Genomic DNA, 25,595 nt, shown 5'->3' with positions numbered 1-25,595 from the left:
CACCTCACCAATGCGCTCTATGATCTCAAACGGCCCAAAGTACTGAGCAGAAAGCTTCTCATTCCTCCGTCGTGCTAACGTCTTCTGTCGGTATGGTCGGAGCTTCAAATAAACTCGATCCCCCACCTCAAACTGGACATCCCTCCTATGTCCATCCGCTTGCTGCTTCATAATCTGTTGAGCTTTTAATAAATGTTTCTTCAACTCATCCAACATCTGATCTCGTTCCTCCAAATATTGATCCACTTGCGACACTGGCGTGGTGTGGTGCCCATAGTGCACCAAATGCGGTGGATCCCGCCCATACATGATCTTAAAGGGGGTAGTCTGCGTCGCCCTATGATAAGAGGTGTTATACCAATACTCCGCCCAAGCCAACCACCTCGCCCAATGCTTGGGTGTGTCAGATACAAAACACCTTAAATATGTCTCCACACTTCGATTAACGACCTCCGATTGGCCATCGGTCTGCGGGTGATAAGCAGTACTCCTTTTCAGAACGGTCCCCTGCATCCGAAACAACTCCCTCCAAAAGTGACTCAAAAAGATCTTGTCCCGGTCTGACACTATCGATTCCGGAACGCCATGTAGTCGCACACCCCTCTCATAAACGCCGCTGCTAGAGACACTGCCGTATAGGGATGTCGGAGGGGTATAAAATGAGCATACTTGCTCAGGCGATCAACCACCACCAAAATCACAGTGTATCCCTCCGATCGAGGCAACCCTTCGATAAAGTCCATCGTCACCTCCTCCCAAACCTTCTCCGGTAGCGATAGAGGCTGCAACAACCCACCTGGTGCCATCGCCATATACTTGTGACGCTGACACACATCACACCGCGCAACCATGTCCTCCACATCCTTTTTCATCCCTACCCAATATTGCTCTGCCGCCAACTGTCATTATGTCTTGAGAACACCTGAATGCCCACCAATAGCATTTCCATGAAATTCCTGTAGTAATCTCGGTATGTGAATAGAAGTCTGTGGTAGAACAAATCGTCCCTGGTACAACAGACGTTGGCCATCCAATGCATAACTGGGTGGCCCCGCTCCTCCCCCCAGCAAGCCGCTCGTATCTTCCCCAACTCCTCATCGGCCTCGCTCTCCTGCCATAAAGCCTCCCAATCCAACACCAAAGGAACTGACAACGCCGACAACTGAGGCTCCTCAACCCTCCTTGATAAGGCGTCTGCCGCCTTATTTTCCAACCTAGGGCGGTATTGTATCTCAAAATCATAACCCAACAGCTTTGAAAGCCAACGCTGATGTTCCTCTGTCACCATACGCTGCTCCAGCAGAAATTTTAAACTACGTTGATCCGTACGAACTATGAAACGCCGTCCCAGTAAATAAGGTCGCCACTTCTGAATAGAGAGCACAATCGCCATGAGTTCGCGCTCATACATCGATTTGAGTCGCGCTCTAGCTGTTAACACCTGACTGAAATAGGCGACTGGTCGCTGGTTCTGCATGAGTATTGCACCCAAACCATACCCTGAAGCATCAGTTTCAACTACAAATGGTTGGCTAAAGTCTGGTAAGGCCAACACTGGAATGCTAGTCATCGCTTTCTTCAACTGCTCAAAGGCCTGAGTCGCTGCCTCCCCCCACTGAAAACTATCTTTCTTCAATTGTTCTGTCAAAGGCTACGCAATCGAACTATATCCCCTGATGAACTTTCGACAGTACCCCGTGAGCCTAAGAAACCCCCTCAACTCCTCCAACGTCTTAGGTAATGGCCATTCCTGCATTGTCGCAACCTTAGATGGGTCTGCCGCAACTCCCTCTGCCGACACTACGTGCCTTAAATATTCCACCCTCGTTTGAGCAAACAGGCATTTCTTTCGATTAGCATAGAGCTGTTGGCTTCATAACTCCGTCAACACCCTCTCCAAATGGCGAACATGGTCTTCCAATGTGTTACTATAAACCAGGATGTCATAAAAAAATACCAAAACAAACTTATGCAAATAGGGTTGGAAGACTTTATTCATCAACGACTGAAAAGTGGCTAGGGCGTTGGTGAGGCCAAACGGCATGACTAGGAATTCATAATGACCCTCATGGGTCCGAAATGCAGTCTTTTGCACATCCTCACTCCGCATTCGAATCTGATGATACCCCGTCTTCAGATCGATCTTCGTAAACACCGTCGCTCCATACAACTCGTCTAACAGCTCATCAATCACCGGAATCGGAAACTTATCCAATACCGTTTCCTTATTCAATGCCCGATAGTCGACACAGAATCTCCAACTCCCATCTTTTTTCTTCACTAATAAAACAGGGCTCGAAAACGGGCTCACACTCGGCTATTATTCCTGCCTCCAACATCTCGTTGACCAATCTCTCGATCTCATCTTTCTGTACGTGTGGGTAGCGATACGGCCGTACACTCACTGGTGATACCCCTTCCTTCAACACAATCGCGTGCTCGTGCTCCCGCATCGGGGGTAACCCTTTGGGCATTTTGAAGACATCCTCAAACTGTTCCAACAGCTGCTGGACCGACTTGGTAACACTCGTCGTCGCCTCATTCCGCTCTCCTTCCATGATATGCAACTCAACCAAGAAACTGAGCCCACCATCCTGAATTGCCTTAACCATGGTTTTGAGGGTCACTAGGGTTTTGCACAAACTTGGATCTCTGCGAAGCACTGTAGTGTGACCTCCCTCCTGAAACTCCATTGTCAAGAGCTTCCAATTTACCCTCGTCTCACCCCATGACTGCAACCACTTCATTCCCATAATGATGTATGTGCTACCCAAATCCAAAGGAAGAAAATCTCCCAACACTTGAATTCCTTGGAGCGTTAAAATGAGCCCTCCACAAATTCCTCTACTCCTCTCCACGGTACCATTACCCATGACCGCCCCAAGATTGCCGTTGTCGACTAACCGAAGTCCTAACCTCTCCACCACTCGATTGGAGATGAAATTATGAGTCGCTCCACTATCCACCAACACCACCACATCCTGCTCCAATTTTCCCAACCAACTTCATAGTGTGGTTCGGTGTGAACCCCACCACCGAGTTGAGCGAGACCTCTGCCACATCTAAATGAGGATGCTCCTCCTCCTCTATCACATCTCTTATAGTCTCCCCCTCATCGCCCTCATCATCACATACCGTGAGGACTTGTAATGAGCGATCCTTACACCGGTGCCTCAGAGAAAATTTTTCATTGCATCGGAAGCACAACCCTTTCGCTCACTTGTCATGTATCTTTGTCTCCGTCAGACGTTTGAAAGTACCCCCTGGTCGCACTCCTCCCATTCTATCCTTCGTTGTATCTCTCTGAACCCCCAACGTCTGAGTTTTCACCCCTCCTCTTGAAATAGTATTCCGGTATTGGAAAACACCGAAGTTACTTCTGTTAGCCCTTTCCGTCTTATTCTTATCCTCAATCATTTGGGCCAACTCCATGATCTCGCCAAGCCCCCTCGGCCTCAACAACCGCAGCGCCGCTCAAATCTCTGTTTTCAGCCCCTTCATAAAATTGCCCTCCAATACTGCCTCCGAGATTCCCCTCAAACGCCCCGAGAGCAATTCAAACTTCTCTCTATAATCCATAACGGTCCCCTCTTGTGTTAGAGCAAAGAACTGCTCGTGTAAATCCCCCTCCTGGGTAGCCTTAAAGCGTTCGATCACTCGGTCTTTAAACTCTTCCCACGACCTTATTGGTTGTCGCTGTTCCCGCCATTGAAACCATGACAACGCTTTGCCTTCCAAACACAATGCCGCTGCCATCAACTTCTCTTCCTCCGTCAACCCGTTGATAGCAAAGTACCTCTCAACTCGGTAAAGCCATCCATAAGCATCTTCCCCTTCAAATAGTGGCATCTTTAATTTCCTCACTCTTGAATCCACGCCCCAAATGTTTCGATTATTACCAACACCTCCCATGAAACGTGGGTTTTGGCCCCGCCCATACCCCATCTGCCAATCACCCTCGAAATCTCCCTGTCCTCCAAAAGTAGCCCCTGTCCTTGGAGGAAAATCACCTCCTCTATTCTGCCCAGCCACAAAAGGTCCAATTTCCACCGGATTGTCCTTTCTACCGGGGTCCCAACCCCCAAAATCAACCTGCCCAGACCTGAAATCTCCAAACCCAGCCCTAAAATCCCAAAAATTGGCTCCATAAGGTCCCAAATCGCCCCTCCTCTCTTGTCCAAAACGCGCGCTGCCGCCTTCCACTGCCCAGGCCTCACCGGCGGCTGGCGATGCTCCCCGTGCACTGCCGTTCCAACCCCCGCCGGCCCTCTGGTCAGGCCTCGCTCCAAAACCCCCTCGAGCGCCGCCAATTTCCCCTCCCAAATCGCGGGTTTCGCACGGGTCTAGGAATCCGCGACGCGGGTACCCGTCGGGACCGCCGATGGCTGGCGCGAGTCCGCCCCGGCCGTCACCGGTCCTCGCCGCGGCTTCCCCAGCCGGTCTGACCCCCTTTCCCATCACGCCGCCCTCTTCAAACGAAACCCTAGGGCGCACGCCCAGGGAACTTTTGACCTCCCCAGGGGTCCCCTCAACCCCAATCGCCACTCCCTTTCCTCGCCTGACCGAGTTCTCAGCCGTGTCGATGGCCACCATTGACGGCGTCGGTGAACCCGCCGCCGCCAGAGGGTTAGCGTGAAGATCCATCAATTTCTTCAACATTTCCTCCAAGTTATTGAACCGTCCTTCCACGTTGTTGAATTTGTCCTCCATGGCAGAAAATCTTCCTTCTGTAGTTGTCTTCATCTCCTCAACCTCAGATGCCAATCTTTCTCCAAGAGCATTCATCTTCTTGGCAGCCATCTCCCTAGGAAAGAGCTCTGATACCCAATTTGATAGAAATCAAATTGGAAATCAAATAGAAATTGAAAGAAACAAATGACCTTTGATTCGAGAGTTAGGCCACACCTCTCCAATAATCTCTAATCTATTGCTAATACTTTCCAAAACATGCATGAGAAACCCTAATCTTCCCCTAACAACCTTCTTAAACTCAGTCGCCCACTAATGACCTTGTCAATTTTCCAAACTGCCCCTGTTCTTAATTCTTAAACCTACGCCTATAATACGTTTTCAGCCCCTCCCTTCCAAGTCTAACATTAAATAACCTTCTTTTTGTCTCAATTCTCCTATTTATAATCTTTTTTGTTTTTGCCTTTTGCTTTTCCTACTTTTTTCCTCCCTATATTGCACTAACTGATCTAATTTTGCTCTTGTGCAAAATCTTCAACTCAGACTGAAGCAAAACTCTATCGCATGCTTCTAGAAGAAAGAATGAAACTTGCAAAACACATTGGAACAGCTCCGTAAGAGTTTTTTCTTTCCAATGATTTCGCTAAAAACTATTTGTTTGACAAATTTACTAAGGCTGTTACATGTACATCATATTGGTCTAATACCTTCGTGTTTGCAGATATGCTATATGTGGTGACCAGGCAGTTAAAAGAATTGCATTGACTAGACCATCTACCAAAGCACGGATAGCGAACATCGATGGTATCAACCAGGTATATCTTATGAATTAAAACAATATTTCCAGTAGGATTTTTGTTGATATTTGTGATGATACTTTTAGACTGCTGTTCAGACACACTACGTAGCTTTTGCTTTGTATTTGATGCCTAAAAGCTGAACCAAACTAATGTTGCAGCACTTTCTTATGAAATATGGAGACCATTTTCTTCAAATTATTAAACATCAATCTCAACAACTTAACCTTTTCTTGGATGGAGAGGCAACCGTACAAACTGCTACAACAAGAAACGTATATCCAACGCCCAGCCAGCCCAACCAACAGAGGAAGTTGACACCCGCAAAGTTTGATGCCTGGAAAATGTGGCATGAAGATGGCCTCTCAATCCAGAAAATCGCTGTATGTTTTTTCTTTTTCGAAAAAAAATTGCATAAATTGTATCATATTCATGCTATAATCTGTCCTTTTTTATTTACAGAACTTCCCAGGTAGATCGGCTCCCATTAAGGAACAGACCGTTATAGAATATATATTAGAGGCGGCTCAAGAAGGATTTGCGATGGATTGGACGAGATTATGTAACGAGATTGGATTAACACATGAAATGTTTTTAGATATTCAAACTGCCATTTTGAAGGTCGGCTCCAGAGAAAAGTTGAAGCCTATTAAGAATGAATTACCAGAAGATGTGAGCTCAAAACCTTGAATACTTTGCCTTCGGGAATTCCTCTACTAATAGGATTTTATCTTTTCTGTGAATACTGGTTAGAGAAACTCCAATACCTTAGGATTGACTCGTATGCTTTTATGATGCCAGATAAGTTACACACAAATCAAGGTTTACTTGACAATTCAAAACAGAGGGATTTCTGCAGAATCAATTCTGTCCGACCCGAATGCCGAAGAACGTGTGAACAAGGCTCAAGATTCACAACAGGATTCCATTAATGCATGCAAAGAAACACCTTGTGAATCTAAGAATGCCAACCACTTGGCTGGTTTTCAGTTGGAAAACATTGAAGAGATTGATTCAGTTCTCTCAGCTGAGGATCTTCTAGCAAATAAGCGACAAAGACTCACAGAACCAATGGAAGAAAGTTCCGTTCCATTGAAGGCGACAGAGAGTTCTGTCCTAAGTTGGCTCAAGAACTGCAATGAAGGGGTGAGTGAAATGTGAATAACTCGTCGTTAATAGAAAGAAAGCTCATCTTGTTATTCCTCTTTTGTGTTTGTTGGATATTCAAAAGGTGAAAATTTTGCCTGTGGATGTACTGCAGGTTACTCTATCAGATATAGTGGAGCACTTCAGTGGATCATCAGAAGAATTTATAACTGATCTGGTCGATTCTCTTGAAGCTGAATTTCTTATTTATAGAAAGAAGAATGTATATAAGCTTGTGTAATTCAAGAAAGGCATCAAATCGTTGGCATCGTCGCATCGAAGGCTAATGTATCTTTCATTTTGAGAAATACATGACATCAAATATATTAGCCAACTTAGATGTTATATATAGAGGTGTTCAAAAATATTAAAATACCCATTTATTCTGATCAAACTGATCCAATCCGCAAATCAAGTGTGAATTGGATTGGATGGCACTTTCTTAAATTCACATTTTGCGAGTTTGAGCTTAAAAATAATCAATCCACACTTTCTTAAATTCACATTTTGAGGGTTGGAGCTTAAAAATAATCAATCCAAACTTGTTTATACTTTATACACGTATATTTTTTTAAAAATAATTTTTTATAACTTTTAAAAGTCTTAGCGTTAGCCTTGTTGCTTTCTAGTTTTTGACGATTTTTATTGTATTATTTGGATTTTTGTTGAACTATATATTGAGTTTCTATTGATTGTTGAACTATGTATATATTGACTTTGTAGCTTACGTGAAATAATTGGATTATCATTAGACTAGTTTATAACTTGTGATTCTATGGTTTTTAACTTATTGTCCAACTTTAGATGTCTTTTTTACAAAATAATGATTATAATAATAGTAATTGGATAAATCAATGCGTAAATTTAATCTACCCATCAAAATAATTGATTCAATCTGCACTTATTAACATATTTGCTCTTTTTTTCCCTTTCTATAGTGGAGATAGTCGCACGTAATGACAGATCACGGTCATATTATTAAAAGCTTGTGGTAAGAATGGGTTTCGCTCTAGTGCACGAAAATAATATTCTAAAGCTATCGTATGTTCTCCGTTTGCCTATGTTATAGAGTATATAACTTCGATCATAGGGATCAATTTCTAGTCGCATAGCTTCATAATAATTCTGTAAAGCTTCTGCATAGATTGGATGTAAATTTGTCAACCTGTCAATTGTGATTGGTTTGCTTTAAGCTAAAAAATACGTATTGGATTAGACGGAGCCACTATTATATAGCCAAAAAAAAAAAGCAAAAATATCATTAAAAGTGGTAAAAAATATTATTTATTATTTCACTTAAAAATAAATAATTATCATTAATATTATGTTGATAATTATTTAAATGTCATAAGTAATACAACAAAACTATGTACTTCTATATAGTCAACACTAGGCTCACAAGGATTGCTAGCTCGGGATAGTAAAAACTAACATTGAAGATGTTTAAGTAACCAAAATTGTAAGGTCTGCTATGTTAGAATTTTGCTGTTTAAAAGGTGCCACATCGGTTAAGAATAAGTTGTAGCTGGTCTTTACCCTTTTTTATAAACAGGGTATGAGTCACGACTTTTGTTCTAGGTTTATTCCCATCTCCCTTAATTAAAACTTTTTGTAACATTGTTACCAACGCGTAAATGTCCCAAAAATTGTTAAAAGTATTAAACCCCTTCCCAAACTAAACTTGTTACTCTTTGTGTAAGGCGTCCTCGAGGTCGAGTTCTAAACCAAACCGATTCTTGATTGAGGCGGTAGCATCGTGAGGTATCTTCAATCTTCTCTGTAACTCTTTAAATTTCGCACAGTCAAAATTATACTTCTTCAGCAACTTTCTTTGCCTATTGAGGAAGAGTCTCTTCATCAAGTCTTGGTAAGTTGGGTCTCTTGAAGTCATCAGAAAGTAGCCGTAACCTATGACTAAACTGACCATCGTGGTGAAAAATGCAACGGGTTCCATAACATCCCATGAGAATTCCCAAAATGTAAGCCTAAAGAAGAGTCCTACCTGCAATAAAGCTAGCACCATGCCAGATACGAGAACGCGTCGGACCTGTTTATGCGCTAGCACATCGATCTCTTCCTTCTTTTCTTGCAGTCTCTTTAGCTCTTCTTTTCCAGAGTCATCTTCAAGCGTCAAATCAAGAGGATCTGCTCTTCTAATGCAATCCACTACCTGGATATATGAGAATAAAGTTTAACCATTAGTAAATGTGATCAAGTCTTATGAGAAATCGGAATGCATAAAAATTTAGAACGTAATACACTAGTGCAAAAAACACATCTTGCTTAAGTTTTCATCTTTTTCCTCAAAAGACCCCATGTCAAAGACTCGTAAAATATACAATTTAAACAAAAAACGACAACATAAATTTCAACGCATGTTTTATTGAAAGTACATACAGATGTCAGACTTTCAAAAGTTGAAATAGCACTCAATTAGATGTGAAATAAACAAATATGATGAATGTTGAGTGACAACACAAAATATAACTCAAAAGATTAAATAAATAAAAACTTAAGGTTCTATCAAAGACCCTGCAAATGATTTGAGCCAATTGAGAATACTCGACCAAATGGAAGTTTTTCACGGTATCATATCATAGGAATTTCACAGTTCATGGGAACTGACTAAACCTCAGAATTTGAGGACATATGTGTTTTGTTATGATTAAAAAATGGGTTAGATTCATTTCTCTCCAACTTGAAAACACTCAACAAAGCTACGACACATGTAAACAATAGGAAAGGGACATATCTCCCCAAAAAAATTTGTCCAAAACATTTGTGCTAAGTTTTCAGTTAGAAATAAACTAATAATCAAGAGAACAAAGTGCAAGAAAAGGGCCCCCCTATACCCACAGACAATCAAGAAAGCAGAAAAATAGGAAAACGGTTTCTATACACTTCCAAATTATATATATATATTAATAATAAAGAAGCTATTATACCTTATTGCGGAAGAAGTTATTAAAGCATTAAAATGGTTTCTATACACTTTCCAAAAATTTTTTAAAAATAAATTAAATTAAATTAAAAGAAGAAGAAGAAGTTGCTATTACCTTATCTGGATTAAGATAGACCTTGTAGCGGAAGAGAAAGACGCGGCCGGCTTCGTCAAGGATTCTAACGAACGCCGCCGCCTCACCGGAAGATCTGGCGATGCCGATGCTCTTGCAGGCCTCGACCAACTCGTCGTACGAAATCACCTCTTCCCCTTCCGCTCCAAGCTTCGAAAAAAGAAGCTCCACATCCACCAGTCTCATCAATCTCTTCGCCTCCCATAACGATATCGCCTCCGCCTCATCAGAAGATCTGGCGATGCGAATACTTTCGCAGGCCTCAAAAAGCTCGTGGTACGAAATCACCTCTTTCATTTCCGCTTCAAGCTTGGCTTTTAGATCCTCCACGTTCACCAAACGCTTCGCTTCCGCCTTGCCGATCGGCCTGGCCTCATCACTGTCGTTGGATTTCGAGTTCGAATCCGACGGCAAAGGTGAAGACGAAGTGGACCACGACGATGAGAACCGCTTGATCAATCCAACGGACAACAATGTGATAAAACAAGAGCTTCTCGTCGTGATTCCGCATTCCTGGCCCGCGAAAGCCTTGGGCCGCCCCATTAAGCGGCTCGGATGCAACAGAGACGGCGAATGAACGACGCTGGGGTTTGTGAGTTGAAAGCCATGGCCGACGACCGTCGTACTCAAACTTTGATTCAGAAGAAAACCGCATTTTCTCCTCCACATTTCTGCCTCTTTCAAACAAGCTTTTGAGAAAATAAAAAATAAAAATAAATGAATTGAGATTTTTGCTAAAATCCTGGGTCAAATATAAATTAGAGAGAGAGAGAGAGAGAGAGGAATAACCAAATTTTCACTCAACGGTCAAGGACTTAACAACGAGTCGTAGTGATGAATATTGAATAATGATGGTTGAGACCCAAGGTATTTGGACCAATAGCTGCTATTTCTGGTATGGCCAATGCTACAATAATGGGTCTATTTCTAGTTCTATTTCCATTTCCATTCCTTCTTCTTCGTCTGAAAAGTTTTGACGTATTCGGTATTGTTTGGAATTCATTGGTTCATGAAGGAAGAAACTAGATAGTATTTGATTAGTTAAAATAACAAGGAGCCTTTTAGAGATACAAGTAAACTGGAAAAATGAAAAAGTGGGATTCTGCAAAATGTTTAATATTTTCGAGAAGGAAATAAAGGGAAGAGAGAGAAATAGTGGTTGGGGGGTGGGCGGCAGGAGAAAAGTCAGGGAAAGCCACAGGCTGAATAAGGAATATTTAATTTAAATTAAATATAAAAAAGAGACACAAAAAATAATAAAATAAAATAAAATGAAATGAAAACTAACAAAAGCGCAAGTGCAAGAAAATGAAGAGGGAGATGGATGGCCAAGAAGTTCGTTCGTTAGTCTATTTTTATTTGTTTCTTTCTTGGTTCAATTTTCTCCCTCCCATTTATAAGGGACGGTTTTTTCAAAAAGAATAACGGAGGCACTTAGTGGCAGTAAGGAAGCAAGCTTTGAGGCACGCCAAGAGGCAAACACGTTCTTGCCAAAAAAAAAAAAAAAAAAGCCGCAAGCACATGGACACATAGGAAAAAACGCTGTAAGAACACGGTTTACCTTTTTTTGCTCATCAGAACACGGTTCACTTCATTGAGACTTCTTGTCGATTGCTATGCAAAACAATGGGATTTGTAAGAAAATTAGAGCCCGTTTGGTAATATTTTTAAAATAGTTTTGTTGAGATTATTTTAAAAATTATTTTAGAATTGATTTTAAAATTACATTTAGTGATCTTTTAAGAGATTAGATTGACTATGATAAAAAAGTAAAATCGTGTTTGATTACATTTATGTTTGTTTTGAGAATTAATAATCTTAAACTAATATATTAATAATTAATAATTATTTAAAAAATAAAAAATAATATATTAATAATATAATAATAATAGAAGAGTACATTAGTAATTAAACTATAACATAATAAATTACTATGCTAAATAATTAAAAAATAGTAATTAGTAATTACTTATGTTAGTAATGTACTCTCATATTTACTAGATTATAAGTAATTTATTAGTGTATTAAGAAAAATAATTTGTATATACATAATTTATTAATATTCCATTTACTATTTAAATTATTAACCTTTAGTTACATAATAAAATAATTAGTTAATTAATTACTAATGTTTATTTAATAATCTATTATTTGATATATCACATGATTTGTGTATACATAATTTATAATGATTAATTACTATTGATTAGTATATTACATATTGATAATTATAATTTAATATTAATTATTAATTGAGTAATTACTATTTACTTTTTATTTACCAACCATTTACTAATTAATAGATTATAATTAACATAATATATGATTGATATATTAATTATTTATTATTTATTTAATAACATAATATTACTTGTTTTATTATTAATATGTTATATAATTAATTTTTGACAATTAATCTTTAACTGAATAATTAATTACTATATTATTTAATTAGTAATTAATTATTAATTATTTAATATAACTTTATTAATAAATACTAAAAAATAAAAACGTAAAATGAAAAATAATTTTTAATAATTTTTTACTTTCTTTCACAAAAATTATTCTTATTATTTTTTATTTTTATTTCCGTTTTTAAAATTTATATTAAATAAATGTGATTTATAAACTATTTTTATTTTTATGTCTTAAAAAATAAGCATAAATATTTTTAAAAATAATTCTAAACGCACTCTTAGACCTATCTTCTTAGTTAGGCCCGCACTGGACAGTGGACCCCATTGAGTTCAGATTGGTGTGTAAGAACGATAAATGTAAATGGATGGGTATGGGTGTTATTTGGATTTTTGTGAACACGGAAATTATGTCCCTGGTGGGCAGGCCAATATTAGGATAGACCAACGGACAAGGACCACCGACCCTGTAAGCCCCATTTATTTTATTAGTTTAATTCAATTTAATTTAATTTAAACGGTGAATATAATTTAAATTAGTATTTAATAAATATTTAATTTAAATTATATTTTTTATTTAAATTGAATTTAACAGTCTAATTTAAAATTTAATTCTCCTTTAAGTTCAATTATTTAAACTATTTAAATTATTTCTAAACAGTAAAAATGTGTCTACTCATTCTGCTTTTCGCACTTATTAAATACAAATTTAAATTTTATTTTCTATTCAAATTAAAACTTAACTACTCATCCAAACGTTAATTCAAACTACAATTTAAATTATATAATTTAAAATTTTTTGTTTAATTTAAAAGTTTAAATCAATGAAATTTAGGCATCGTTCATTTTACCGATTTGAGTTTTCAGGTTTAGGTTTCTACAGTAAAAAGCTCTTAAAAAATATCACATCTAACTTTTTTACTATAGTAAAAAACTCTTATAAAATATCACATCTTAATTCAAATTAAAAATTTAAATCTGTAAAGTAAACGGGTCCTTAAATTAATAAACTAAACGGGGCTAACTTTGTTGGAAGTTTTGGTCTTTTGACTTTTTCCAAGGAAAAAAAAAACTTTGTTTGAAATTTTCTACTGATGAGTGAAGTGATGCACTTTTCTTTTCTCACTCTCATAATTCACCTCATGAGTTTTCATTAACGTTCACACGGGATGTGGTTCTGAAAGGATGTTTGATCTTTTGTGTGCAATATATGTGAAATAATTAGGACTCATGCTTCAACATGTAATAATTTTGTTTTACTTAATATATATAATATTGTAATAATAATATTTAGCAGATTTAATCTAAAAAATGAAAAAAATTATATATATAAATAAGATTTATGGCATAAATTCACAAAACAAATGTTCTAAGTGATGCTTTCGCTAAATATGTGATTCGTGATTCAAAAGCAATAAAGTACGACCCAAACTAGCACCATGTTAAAGACATTTTAATGCTTAAACCTAATTTAAGACAAAAAAAGATAGGGGGTTTCTTCTTCTTTTTTTTTTTTAAAAAAAAAAATAAACAAATTAAAAGAACCCATGTTCTTGTGAAAGTCTCACCACGTATAATTTACTTTTTTTTGAATTATTATTTTCTCTCTTAGGGTCAGACTATGAGTCTTTTTAATTATTATTTTCACTACAGTATTTTTTCTTACAAAAAATACACGTAAAATGAGAATAATTTTGAATCATAGTTCTGAATCTATGTACCAAACGTTTATACTGAAGCTCTATCGGCATGAACATCGAGGAAGGAACACCAAACTAATCAATAAAAACCGAAAATTAATCATTACAAGTTTCAATCATGACAAGGAATTGATAACGTGTGCAAAAAAACAAAAACGAAAATAAAGACACAAAAAACTCAGAAGCAATTAGAATAGCAAAATAATAAGACGCTCATGCAAAACTAAGGAAGAAAAATTAGTACCTAAAACCTTTATAGGTGTATAGTAACGTCTGCGAAGCTGAATTGAAGAATAAGTCGAGGACAATCTTCTGGTCCTATGTTTATGTGATGTTACTCGTAAATTTATAAAAGTGGTACGAAGTGCGAAGCTAAAAAAGGAAACTTCCTACTTCAATAAAAAGGAAATTATACGACTTTCTTTCTTTCTTTTTTTTTTCTATTCTTTTTTTTCCCCTTAATGAAACCGTACGGGTAATAAAAAACGAAATCTACAACTAAACAGCACAATTAATACATAAATAAAGCTTAATTTTTAGCATCAGAATATTATATTTGGCGAGGATTCGTTGAGGTCAATAAAAGCAACATCCCAGAAGGAAAACTCGGGGATTGCCCACCAAGATTAGCTTCCAAAGCACCCCATTAATTCCATATTAGAATGCATTAAATTGTTACAACTTTTATCCCAACTGTTCAATACCAAATTTGATTAGCATTAGTTCCAAATTTGCTCTTCAAGTTCAGAAAAAGAAGTCCCAGATCATAAACTTTCCAGCTAACGTTAGGCATGATTGTGTGGCCCATTAGAAAAAAAAAAATTGGAGTTTTCAAATATCTTATGAACAACTTTGAATATATTCTTCTAAATCATGAACATGGAAAAGAATGTATACCTTGAATATTTTCCAAGATTAAAAGGTGTGAGGAAGAAGGGGTGAAAAGGCATACAACTAAATGTACATTGGGCAAGTCAAATGTGAAATACCCATGTTTTCGAATGGTGGCAGCATCACTGGCTGTGTCTTGCCTTGGAAAGAGTTTTGATCAAACCTTTTGCAATCTTCCAAAACCAGAATAGATTCATAGCTGCTAACACTGGCGCCACCGCCAGCAAGCTGTAGAAGCCCAACGGAAATATTGTCTTCACCTGAAACAATAAAAAAATGCAAATTGTTAATATCTCCAGGGGGAAAAGAAAGATAATAACATTGAATCAAACTATGAAATAAAGGATGCTATAGTATTATGTTTCAGTATGATTTAACACCAAGCCAAAACCTTTTCGCAAATCGAAAATATTTGACAAGAAAATAGTGGAGTTTTTCCGTTGGTGGAAATGAATCTTATATTTGTCTCTCAAAAGAGGGAAGTGAATGCAATGACTAAGTATTGGTTATCAAGACTCATTAATTAGTAGAAGAATGGTGTGAACTAACCTCATTGAAATGAGTAGACATGTGGATGAAGAAGTAAATGAACAAAAGAATCCTTGCAACCTGCAGGCGTTGAAATTCAATACCACTGAGCATTGGAAAAGTGTAACAGTATTACGTAAAGAATTTAGAAAAGTACACACTTAGGATAAGAAATCCTACACTTGGCGTCAAAACTTACAAAAGAAAAAGATTAGTGTTTCATTACTTTTGTTGGATCAACGGCCAAAAAAAGGCAAGGTGTCGACACTAAGTGGATGCGTATATGTATGTTTATATGCACGTCTATATGTAGCCGTACTCACACATGAAAGCAGCCACATTATCAGGGTCAAAATTAAACCACTTGTGCATCCAGGGTTGGTTCGGGTTCTAATTGAGAGAGATGAATTAGTCATACGAATCATGGAGATAAATCAGTCAAATGCATAATGCCGTGTTTTAAGGAAACCATTTAGAAAAATCACCCAGTTCCTCCTTAAAAAACATTCCATCACACCTTGAAACCTTTGCTCAACCCCAATTAACTATTAGTTACCTTAGTTTAGACTTTAGAGATTGTTAGCTTCAGCAGCTATGTTTCAGCTCATTTATTCTTTGTTTTGCAAATTTTTCTGAAAAAAAATCAACAGCTCATGGAATCTTCATATTCTGGGCATATAGTTCATACTCCAGATTTTGAAGTTGAGCATACAACTAATACAGGCGATGCAGAGACTATTCCTACCACATACAACGTGCAACCTAAAATATAAATATTGGAAAATGACTGAAATAAAGCGAGATATTTGGGTAACTTAGACAGTACCAACCACCCGAGGAATAGTGCAACGCCATTGAAGATGTAGAGAGTGGAGTTCTTCTGACCAGCAGTATCCAAGTACCTGAATTTGTGTTTACAAAATAAGCCAAGGTTGACAACCATGAACATCAACGCATAGTTACTCCTAGATACTAATCTTACCATCTTAAGTTCACAAAAGGCGTGGTGCTTTCAGAGAAGAGAACCATTAGTATGTACATCTGCGCTTGACCACTCGCAAGGGAGAGAATGATTGAAAACATGGATAGCCCATGGTGTATAACCTGATAAAAGCAAAATGAGATGAACAATATTGGCAATCTTGTTTATATCAGCTTCTGAATTGCATATGCAACTTAATTAGTCAAGTCAACACTCAAGAGTGCCTAACATCTGAAGCTTGGTTAAACAATCACAATGTAAATCCAGTTATACTAAGTTACATGATATTCTATTTCAACTCGGCCCAAATGGATATGAAAACCAATGAATTTTATTCTTGAAAGATGATTTCACAGTAGTTGACATAACAATTTGATATAAAACAATCATTTTGCTTTCATTTAAGGACTTACATACTCCAGACCACCTAAAGCTGGGAAAAGCCAAAAAATCATCCCCAAGTCCGTCAGAAAATAACCAATGGAGATCTGTACCAAGTACACAAAAGTAAACGTGAGAGACATGACTAATAACACAAACCTAAGCTAACTTAGAAAAAGAAGGGAAAAAATCAATGTGCGCAATCTTCAGAAACAGTCTAAAGATATTGCAATGCGAAGAAAATATGTTTGATTTTCTAATACCCAATGTGATAGCATCTCATCATGACATTAATTTGAAGCATTACCCAGCTGTTGGCTCTGGTGGCTTATGCATATAACCAAAGTTTGAAAACAGATTCAAATTTAATTAAGCTGGTTTACAAGCAAATAAATTAATGAGTAGGGGAAAGAAACCATACTAAGAGAACCTAGTAATGCTTCTATTACATCACACTTACCCCCATCACTGTATTTGACAAAGTAGATGATCTGTTGACGATCAGCCCATCACCAGAATCCTCTTTAAACAAATCGGATAGCACTACGAGGTAGAAAGATGCAATTGCTACAACAATGGCATGAGCTGTTGAAATCCCCCTACATAAGTAACCCAACAAAAATTATGCCATGAAGAAATTGAAACCAAATGTTCGACAAATGATAGGTGAATCATAAGGTAAGACGAGAGAGATTGTTTACCTGTTGTTCCATTCAATTTTTTGTGCTTTGGTTAACTTGCCATATCCCTTGAAGCAACGAAGGCTAAATAGACCTGTTAATTTATAAACCTTCAAGAACCAAAATACATCACTTGGAAGTTACTAACAAGAATATATGTATATATATTTTTTCTACAACACTAATTTAAGTCCATTAGTTGTTAAATTCAGGAGGGAACATTAAAGCCATGTAGAAGACATAAACAAAACAACATAAAGAATTCATTAATATTGTATGTGCGTGTGTGTAATGCACTAATACATATAAAGAGATTTTGTTCAAACTACACAAACAATTCCTACTCAATTATTATTGGAACCATTCTATATGCATTATTAACCTGTTTTTTTAATTATTGAGCAATTATCAACCTCATTGATCTACAACTTATAGGAGGAAAATTTATAAGAACAATAAAACTCACAATGACGCAGAGAATTATGCCAGAAAACACAGACGCAAAGTTGTGAAATTCTCTGCTAGAAATATCATACCCTGGAAATCCCACCATGTTCCCACTTCTCAATTTCAGACCAAAACCTGCGCCAAAAAATACAATTCTTCATCTACATATACATATCTATATATTGTGTATATGCATACATAAACGACACCATTTGGAACCTCACTAATTTACACATAATAACAACAAAGAACTTATCCCGCATGTAACCAAAGCCAATACAGACGAGAACCCATTAACAAATACATATCAGAAATTGAAACGCAAACTTACTTTGGTTATAAATTTAAATCTTTCTTTCTTGTTTGTTTTTGTTCTGTTCTTGCGTTGTTCTTGTGACCGAAGAAATCAGAGAAAAGAGGAAGGAACCGAGTCAAGTGAAAACAAGCCGAGTCTTTGAAAATAACATCCACGAAAGGACAAATCAGCTACAGTAATGAAATTATGGTGCCATTGTTTTTGCCATTTTGGGAAGAGGAAAGGAAATTTACGGGGAATACTTGGAAGCCAAGGAGATAAAAATGAAGCGTATGCAATCTGGGATTGGCTTTTTTTTTTTTTAAAAAAAATTACTTTAAATGAGATTTGTTTGTTATATTATTCTGACCCTCTATTTCTATATATATGCACGTATTCTGTTTTTGTATGGTCCGTCCATTCCTGGTTACGGTGGGTTCCTAAAGATGCACAAAATAATTGTACGTTTAGAACTCATTTTAAAATAATTTTATTTTTTATATAAAAATAAAAATAAAAATATTTTTAATCTCAAATAAAAATTATTTTTAAAAATATGTTTAATAGTTTTATTAAAAAATTATTTTCAGTATAAAAAAATTTATTAATATCTCTCTGTTTGAAAAAGAAGAAAATAAAAATAAAAAAATTTTCATTTATCTTCCATTTTATACTAAATTAAAATGAAGCATATGCAATCTGGGATTGGCTTTTTTAAAAAAAAAATTACTTTAAATGAGATTTGTTTGTTATATTATTCTGACTCTCTATTTCTATATATATGCACGTATTTTGTTTTTATATGGTCCGTCCATTCGTGGTTGCGGTGGGTTTCCAAATATGTATAAAATAATGAGTACGTTTAGAACTCGTTTTAAAATTATTTTATTTTTTATATGAAAATAAAAATAAAAACGTTTTCAATCTCAAATAAAAATCATTTTTGAAAATATGTTTAATAGTTTTATTAAAAAATTATTTTCAGTATAAAAAAATTCATTAATGTCTCTCTCTGTTCGAGAGAGAAAAAAATAAAAATAAAAAAGTTTTCATTTCTCTTATATTTTATACTAAATTAAAAAATCATTTTTATTTTTATTTTGTCTTTAATTTTACTAAATGTCGTTTTAAAATTATTTTTATTTTTTTCTTAAAAAACGTGAAAAATAAAAATAAAAATACTTTTTTTTATTTAAAATCCAAAAGAATGTAAATGTGATAATGGTGATAAAATTACAGAAGAAAATAAAAATACATAGAAGTGTGTGTATATATAGATAAATCTCTAATCGAATTTAAGCGTTACATTATATTTCTTTTAAAAATATATATATATTTAAATAAATTATAAATATCTCTTCACATTATACATATTTAAAAAAAATATACATATTTTAAAAAAATATATACATATTTTTAAAAAAAAATATACATATACTGTTTCATTTGAGTATCGGACTTGGAGACAATTTTAATTGAAGGATTAATAAAAAAAAAAATTGGTCCACTATACGAGGCGCTTTATGCACCCCCCACTTGGACGCTTTAGCTCATTAGTCATTTCTAGATTAAAGAAAAATGAAAAAGAAAAGAAAAGAAAGAGAAAAGAAACTTTGCTTTGTTCATTCATTTTAAGACAACATTTCCCAAATCTCGCGTGAATCAAAAGTTTCTGCAAAATGAAGTTAGACTTTAACAAATGTAATTTTTTTTTTGTTAGAATATTTCTGTTTCTTTTTTTTGTTTGAAGTGAGAATATTTCTGCTATTCATAACTTTAGAAATGGAAATGTTTAAGCACATCTGAAAGTTAAAACAAAACAATTATACTAGTGGTGTGGCCGTAGGGTCTTTCTTTCGTTTGGGGAAAGGAATGAGTCGTAAGATTTTGTGTACGTTACTCACAAGTTCGTGCATCAAGTTTATTTTATAAATTCGAGTTTAAAATTTGAATTTTATTATAATAAAAAATTTTAAAAAACAGTCACATCTAATTTTTTTATTACAGTAAAAATTCACATAAAATCACATCTCAACTCGAATTAACGAACTAAACAAACCCATAATTTCTTTCATACATGCTGCAATAAAACCCATCTTTTCTCCAAGTTATACGTCACTGTCAAATCATATTGCTGTTATGATGTGAACACAATAATAAACTTGCAATTACTAATAGTGGACCCTTTTTGAGTTATTGTCGTTTAACGGTGATTACCCAATTAAGGTTTTGCTGCCAGGATGAATCAATCTATAGGTTCGAAATTAATTGCTTACAAGGTTACATCTCATTTATTTCTATCCTTTTTTTTTCAGCACATCTATTGGGTTAACTTTAATGTCGCAATAATTGATTTCAATATTTCATCTTTTATTTCCTTTTTTCATTCATCTATTGGTTCAACTTCAGTAATAAACACAGAAAAAGTGGGGGGGAGGAAATGCCTTTATTTCCCAACCACAACTGGTCATTACTGACAATGTCGGCTTTTTCAAGTGAAAAATCCAACTGAAAAAACTCCCCTTAACCCCACATCAGATGAAAATGAAAAGAATCAATAAAAAGGGAGAACGAAAAAGTTATCATCGACTAATCTGAAAATCTAGAATGCACCAAGATAAGAACCAGAAAACTCGAGCAACAACAAAGTACTTGTTATTGTCAAAGCATGCATGTCTGGTGTTTGATGTCAGAGCTCATTGACATCAGGGAATTCACAGAACCAAAAAAAGAACATGACTTCACAAAAGAGCAGCAGACGGTATGTACAAGTACCCAGGTTTCTTATTATTGTTCAGTGTTCAGTGTTCAGCCAGACGAGGCAGCTAAACAGTGTCCCATCAACTTTGTCATCATCATCATCATCATTAATCATCTAGTAACCTCCGTGAATAAAGGCGTTCAAGCGTTCAAGCTCCTGCCTGTGCTCACTCACCACAGCTCGAACCACATCTCCAATCGACACCATGCCTATCATTCCCCTTTCATCGATCACTGGAATGTGCCTGATCCGTTTATCTACCAGGAAAACATCAATTTGGGAGTTAGACCATCTTCCTTAGCTGAGGAAAGGGGGAAAAAAAAATAAACACGGAAAAACAGCAACTGAAAATGCCCAAATACAAGAAAAGAATATGATATATATACCAGTCATCAGTTGCATTGCCTGCAAAACTTTGGTGCCAGGGCCGACTGTGATAAGCTTATTCTGCAGCCCACATTTTATAGCATTTTGAATCAAGACTTTAGGATATCCGTAGACAGAAACACAAAAACATACTTTAGTCCATGAAATCCATAGTATCATTATTTTATTATTATTATTATTATTCTTTTTTTTTTTTTTTTTTTTTTTTTTTTTTTTTTTTTTTTTTGCAAGAGACTGCCATGTGCAATTTATACCTCCTCAGTCATGATCTCTCCAACCTTGGTCGTCTTGGATGACTTTCCCTGCACTATGATCTTCCTCAGATAATCTGGAAATAAACCATAGGATAAAAGAAATTACTTTATCAGAAATGTTCAAACTTGTGTTCCAAACATTAGTGATTAGTTAGTGCAGCATTTGCAACCTACAATGATATTCACGAGTGCACAGGAAAAAGCACACCAATTAACAATGTGGTAAAGCACCATAAAAGATCTGCAAAAGTACCTCTTTCTGTTACGATTCCTGCAATTGACTTATCCTCTTCAGAATTCACCACCACCAGAGCTCCAACATTGTGATGAGTCATCTACAAAGACGATGATAATTACTTAAGGCAGCAAGAAAAGCCTATCAGCTCACTCTAATAACAAGAGCTTTTGTAAAAATTCAAACAATGCCCATACCGACTTAACAGCATCATATACAGTGTCTTTCGTAGTGCACCAGAGCCAGGAACCATCAGCACTTTTGCCTTTCGCTTTCAAGATATCAGCAATTGTAGTGCTCTCAAAGCCATGCTCTTCCATACGAGGAGAGGTAACCGACTGAAATCGGGAAAGGACAGCAGGCTGAAACAGTGGGTTCACAAGAGAGATACGCTGCAGAACTGCATTCTTCACAACACTTCCATTCGACAAAAATCCTCGAATTGCTCCTTGCATTTTTAGCTGTGGAAAAAAAGGGAGGTTATACTCGATGCTCTACTTCATGTAAATTGTTTTTCCTTTCAAGCAATAAGCCCTTAATATGTGTGAAAACCAAACACCTCCAAGGTGAACGCCCTCCAATGAAGAAAATAACAGTATTGGCTACTGTTGCCTTCTTATTCCCATAAATTATAAGTCCTTTACTAGAGGTATTCGCTCTTAATCTGTTTTTCTATAACTTTTTTACTTCATTTTCCACTTCTAGGATGAGGACCAAGTAAAGTAATGCTTATTTCCATCTTAATATACATTTTTTACATTGACAGAAAATTGGACTCTTAAGTTATCACCTGGTCAACCTTAAGTTATGAATGAATGTAGTAGGAATTTCAGAGGACTACGAAACCAAACTTCTTATACATATGCATTTTAGTGGAATTCGTAACCCGTTGACATCCAGTAAATCCTTTCTTCATGTAAAAACTTCTGTATACAATACTATATTGAAAATGCGTGTGAAAACAAAGCCGAATATAAATACATTTTACCACCTACACAAATGTTTATACATTTCGAAGATAATATAAATTATTAAATGATTTAAAGGGAAGAAAAAAAGAACGAAAGAAAGAAAGAAAGAAAAAGACTAGACAAGAAGATAATCATAGTTCAGAGAATTTAAAGATCCAAAAGAGAAACAAATATACACACACACAGACAATATGAGAGAGGGATAGTGGATAGAAACAATTAATGCAACTATACAAGTGGATCAAATATTATCATTAACACATTTCTATTTTTCTATTATCTGTCAGGATCGCATTTAATTACTTTTTCAAACGAAATTCAAAAACCAAATGCAAATTAAATTGAAGAAACGCAAATCACTTAACACAACCTTTATTCCCAAAAAAAAATAACAAAAAACGAAGGAATATTAGATAATATCATTTGTACAGTACATTAATCGGAGCTTTAAAAAATTTCAAAAAGCTAGAAACTATTCATTTTTTTTCAAGAACAATGATGATTCGAACCAGATCACATTAAAACAAGATCGATAGACCGCGATCAAAGTCCGATTCTCATCTGATCAAAATATCAAGAGAACTAAACACGGACTTTATCGGGAGATATCAAACAAAAATCAACGTTTAGATCCTTTAGAATCGGAAGCTTACTAAGGAAGCGCAACGATTATTTTCAATCAGAATCGCAAAACGTCAATCGATCAATTGATAATCTGAACAAATATGAAAAAGAAATATACAAAGCAAAGAGCAGAAGTTCCATGTCCGTCAAAACCACGATCTAGATCGCTCATTTATGCATCAAATTAACAGGAATCCATTAACGACTAAGATCAAAAGCACTCGTAATTCACAGATTCCAGCTGAATTTAGAAGAAATGTACTTATTTTCATAGCAGAAAGACGAAGAAGAAGAAGAAGAAGTACCTGAGTAAAGAAGAAGAAGCAGAGGAGTGTTTCGGCTTGATAATACAAATGGATAACGATGAGAAACCCTAAGAATAAGCTCTGAAATTATGTAGACCCAAAGTTTGGCTCTTTCTTTTATTTATTTCTTTTATATCATTCGTAACAGACAATCTCACGCGCGAAAGTGATTACACGTGTTAGGTACTTTTTCCTTTTTTCTTTTTTTTTTAATTTTTTTTAAATTTTTTTAAAAAATCTTTTTTCCGTTGTTCACACAGCATGAAATTGCAAGGATCAGGAATAAGTTCAGCCAGAGAATAAGGAGGATTAGGATATGATTTTATTACAATTTTCTTTATTAAATATGATGAGGATAAGATTTAATTACAATTCTCTTTTTTAAGTATGATTACATTGATTAGAATAAGATTTTATAACAATTCTCCTTTGTTTATATTATTGAATGTTTTTTTTGTCAAGAGTCACAGTCGTTATGTAGCATATGCATTAACAAAATGCCTTATTATAATTTGTGTGTAATTGACACGGCAATAATTATCTCTAAGGCCGCGTTCACTTCGCGAATTTAAGTTTTTAATTTGAGTTGAAATGTGACATTTTTTAGAGCTTTTTACTATAGTAAAAAAAGTTAGATGTGACATTTTCTGAAAATTTTTTACTGTAAAAATTTAAAATTAAAAATTTAAATCGGTTAAATGAACGAAGCCTAAATCTTTCTGGCTTGATCCAACGGAATACTTTATTCAAGTATCTAATGAAGTGTCCAATCGCCAACTTCTTATATATTGTATTTATGCTAAGAAACTCATACTTTGTCACTCCAATACTCTATGTTTTTTTATAATATAATATAGTGTCTTGATTTTTTTTTTAATTCTGATATCCCAAAACCGTTTTTTTTTTAGAATTCCGTAAAAAAATCGTTTTTAGAATATGAACCCCTTTTATTCTTTATCTGTTTAATTTAAATGGTCCGAAAATATTAGTAATGTTATCCTAGTGTTCAAATATCAGTAAATGATATTTTGGTTTTTTCCCCCCAACTTCAGACCCCTCAAATAAAAAAAAAAATAGAGAAAATGTATAAAGGATATTTGATTTTCAAAAAATAACTTTAGACTATTAGAATGATATTTAAAAGCATGAAAGTGATAAGAGTAAAATACTCGAGTCCCATATCGTGTAAATATAAAACATAAGTCATATAAGGATATTGCGACACCTCACTTAAGAATGTTAATTTTTTAAGATGTAATTCTATACCTTATAAAATGCAATTTTTTTCCTTCACTTTTCTTCTCATCTCTACTCAAATACTAATATGGTATCAGCCCATTGCTCAAAGGAGCTGGGTCGATCTATTATAAGGATATTACGTCACCTCATTTAAGCAGATTAACCTTTTAAGATAAAAACTTAATACATTATAAAGTGTAATTCGTCTCCCTCACTTTTCTTCTCATTTCTTCTTAAACTCTAATAGAAATTACCATTTTCATAGGTTGAGAGTTCAACTCACCCCGATTCTCACTTAAAAGTGGTGGCATTCCTCCCTCTTCTTGAATAAAAAAAAAGAGTATTTTTCACATTTGATGTTGAACTTGTAGAGCAGCTTGCTCCCGAACTTTTTTTTTTTTGACAATTAATCTCCTTAATTTATAAAATTGTTACAATATGTCTCGATTTATTAACTTTGCTTTGATTTTTATTAGATTTAAGTAATTGAAATATTTGTATTATGGTTTCAATTAAGATGTTGAAATTTTCATTAACTTACTTTTTCATTACCAATTTAACACAATCATTATTAAAATGAGATATATTGTAATAATTTAACAAGTCAGGATGTAAACAGTTAAAATTTAAAATTCAAGTGATAAATTGTCAAAACCCAATAAGTTTAGAGAGTAAATATACAAATACTTTATTAAAAACACAAGGTATTAAAGTTTTTTTTCCCTCTATAAACACATGATACTAATGTGTTTTTTTTTTCCTTCCTAAAAACACAGGGTACTAAGGTGATTTTTT

General features: G+C 35.2%; 4 protein-coding genes across 5 annotated transcripts in view; 1 reads left to right on the top strand and 3 right to left on the bottom strand.

Moving 5' to 3' along the window:
* The window catches only part of LOC21405498 (ATP-dependent DNA helicase RecQ), a 35,969-nt gene extending 28,966 nt beyond the window's left edge, over positions 1 to 7,003 (top strand). Inside the window, 6 exon segments of the mRNA XM_024164651.1 lie at positions 5,233 to 5,303; positions 5,411 to 5,504; positions 5,648 to 5,869; positions 5,949 to 6,158; positions 6,288 to 6,632; positions 6,748 to 7,003. Of these exon segments, the coding sequence (XP_024020419.1) occupies positions 5,233 to 5,303; positions 5,411 to 5,504; positions 5,648 to 5,869; positions 5,949 to 6,158; positions 6,288 to 6,632; positions 6,748 to 6,873 (1,068 nt within the window). The 3' untranslated portion in view covers positions 6,874 to 7,003.
* Positions 7,004 to 8,188: 1,185 nt separating this feature from the next.
* Positions 8,189 to 11,070, bottom strand: LOC21405495 (calcium uniporter protein 6, mitochondrial). The gene is made up of 3 exons (XM_010096634.2): positions 10,496 to 11,070; positions 9,689 to 10,395; positions 8,189 to 8,802 (listed from the first exon to the last, which is right to left on the bottom strand). The coding sequence occupies exons 2-3, from the start codon at positions 10,373 to 10,375 to the stop codon at positions 8,317 to 8,319; spliced, it is 1,173 nt and encodes a 390-aa protein (XP_010094936.1). The 5' UTR covers positions 10,376 to 10,395; positions 10,496 to 11,070; the 3' UTR covers positions 8,189 to 8,316.
* Positions 11,071 to 14,490: 3,420 nt separating this feature from the next.
* Positions 14,491 to 18,095, bottom strand: LOC21405494 (transmembrane protein 56-B). Of its 2 annotated transcripts, none has more exons than XM_024164655.1 (9): positions 18,061 to 18,095; positions 17,749 to 17,864; positions 17,304 to 17,392; positions 17,063 to 17,201; positions 16,635 to 16,709; positions 16,222 to 16,343; positions 16,066 to 16,141; positions 15,261 to 15,320; positions 14,491 to 14,971 (listed from the first exon to the last, which is right to left on the bottom strand). In XM_024164655.1, the coding sequence occupies exons 2-9, from the start codon at positions 17,833 to 17,835 to the stop codon at positions 14,834 to 14,836; spliced, it is 786 nt and encodes a 261-aa protein (XP_024020423.1). In that variant the 5' UTR covers positions 17,836 to 17,864; positions 18,061 to 18,095; the 3' UTR covers positions 14,491 to 14,833. The 2 variants fall into 2 exon arrangements, with proteins under 2 accessions (XP_024020423.1, XP_024020424.1); XM_024164656.1 differs by lacking the exon at positions 18,061 to 18,095 and adding an exon at positions 17,949 to 17,988.
* A 2,496-nt stretch (positions 18,096 to 20,591) lies between these two features.
* Positions 20,592 to 23,661, bottom strand: LOC112091320 (CBS domain-containing protein CBSX3, mitochondrial). The gene is made up of 6 exons (XM_024164640.1): positions 23,562 to 23,661; positions 21,859 to 22,122; positions 21,680 to 21,761; positions 21,427 to 21,500; positions 21,172 to 21,232; positions 20,592 to 21,042 (listed from the first exon to the last, which is right to left on the bottom strand). The coding sequence occupies exons 2-6, from the start codon at positions 22,114 to 22,116 to the stop codon at positions 20,900 to 20,902; spliced, it is 618 nt and encodes a 205-aa protein (XP_024020408.1). The 5' UTR covers positions 22,117 to 22,122; positions 23,562 to 23,661; the 3' UTR covers positions 20,592 to 20,899.
* Between the last annotated feature and the right edge of the window lie 1,934 nt (positions 23,662 to 25,595).

This window comes from Morus notabilis, unplaced genomic scaffold, assembly GCF_000414095.1.
Source record: "Morus notabilis unplaced genomic scaffold, ASM41409v2 Scaffold283, whole genome shotgun sequence".
Classification (NCBI taxonomy): domain Eukaryota; kingdom Viridiplantae; phylum Streptophyta; class Magnoliopsida; order Rosales; family Moraceae; genus Morus; species Morus notabilis.
Note: the sequence above shows the minus strand (reverse complement) of the source record. Positions and strands in the feature narration are given on the sequence as shown.

Excerpts from the sequence above, each read along its gene's own strand:
- LOC21405494 (XM_024164655.1), bottom strand. The coding sequence starts at position 17,835 with ATGGTGGGATTTCCAGGGTATGATATTTCTAGCAGAGAATTTCACAAC. Across the intron at positions 16,710-17,062 it reads TGTCAAATACAGTGATGGGG|ATCTCCATTGGTTATTTTCT; the intron begins GTAAGTGTGATG and ends TACTTGGTACAG. Across the intron at positions 15,321-16,065 it reads CACTATTCCTCGGGTGGTTG|GTTGCAAGGATTCTTTTGTT; the intron begins GTACTGTCTAAG and ends CAACGCCTGCAG.
- LOC112091320 (XM_024164640.1), bottom strand. The coding sequence starts at position 22,116 with ATGCAAGGAGCAATTCGAGGATTTTTGTCGAATGGAAGTGTTGTGAAG. Across the intron at positions 21,762-21,858 it reads TATATGATGCTGTTAAGTCG|ATGACTCATCACAATGTTGG; the intron begins GTATGGGCATTG and ends TCGTCTTTGTAG. Across the intron at positions 21,501-21,679 it reads AGGAATCGTAACAGAAAGAG|ATTATCTGAGGAAGATCATA; the intron begins GTACTTTTGCAG and ends GTTTATTTCCAG.
- LOC21405495 (XM_010096634.2), bottom strand. The coding sequence starts at position 10,375 with ATGTGGAGGAGAAAATGCGGTTTTCTTCTGAATCAAAGTTTGAGTACG. Across the intron at positions 8,803-9,688 it reads TCTATCTTAATCCAGATAAG|GTAGTGGATTGCATTAGAAG; the intron begins GTAATAGCAACT and ends TCATATATCCAG.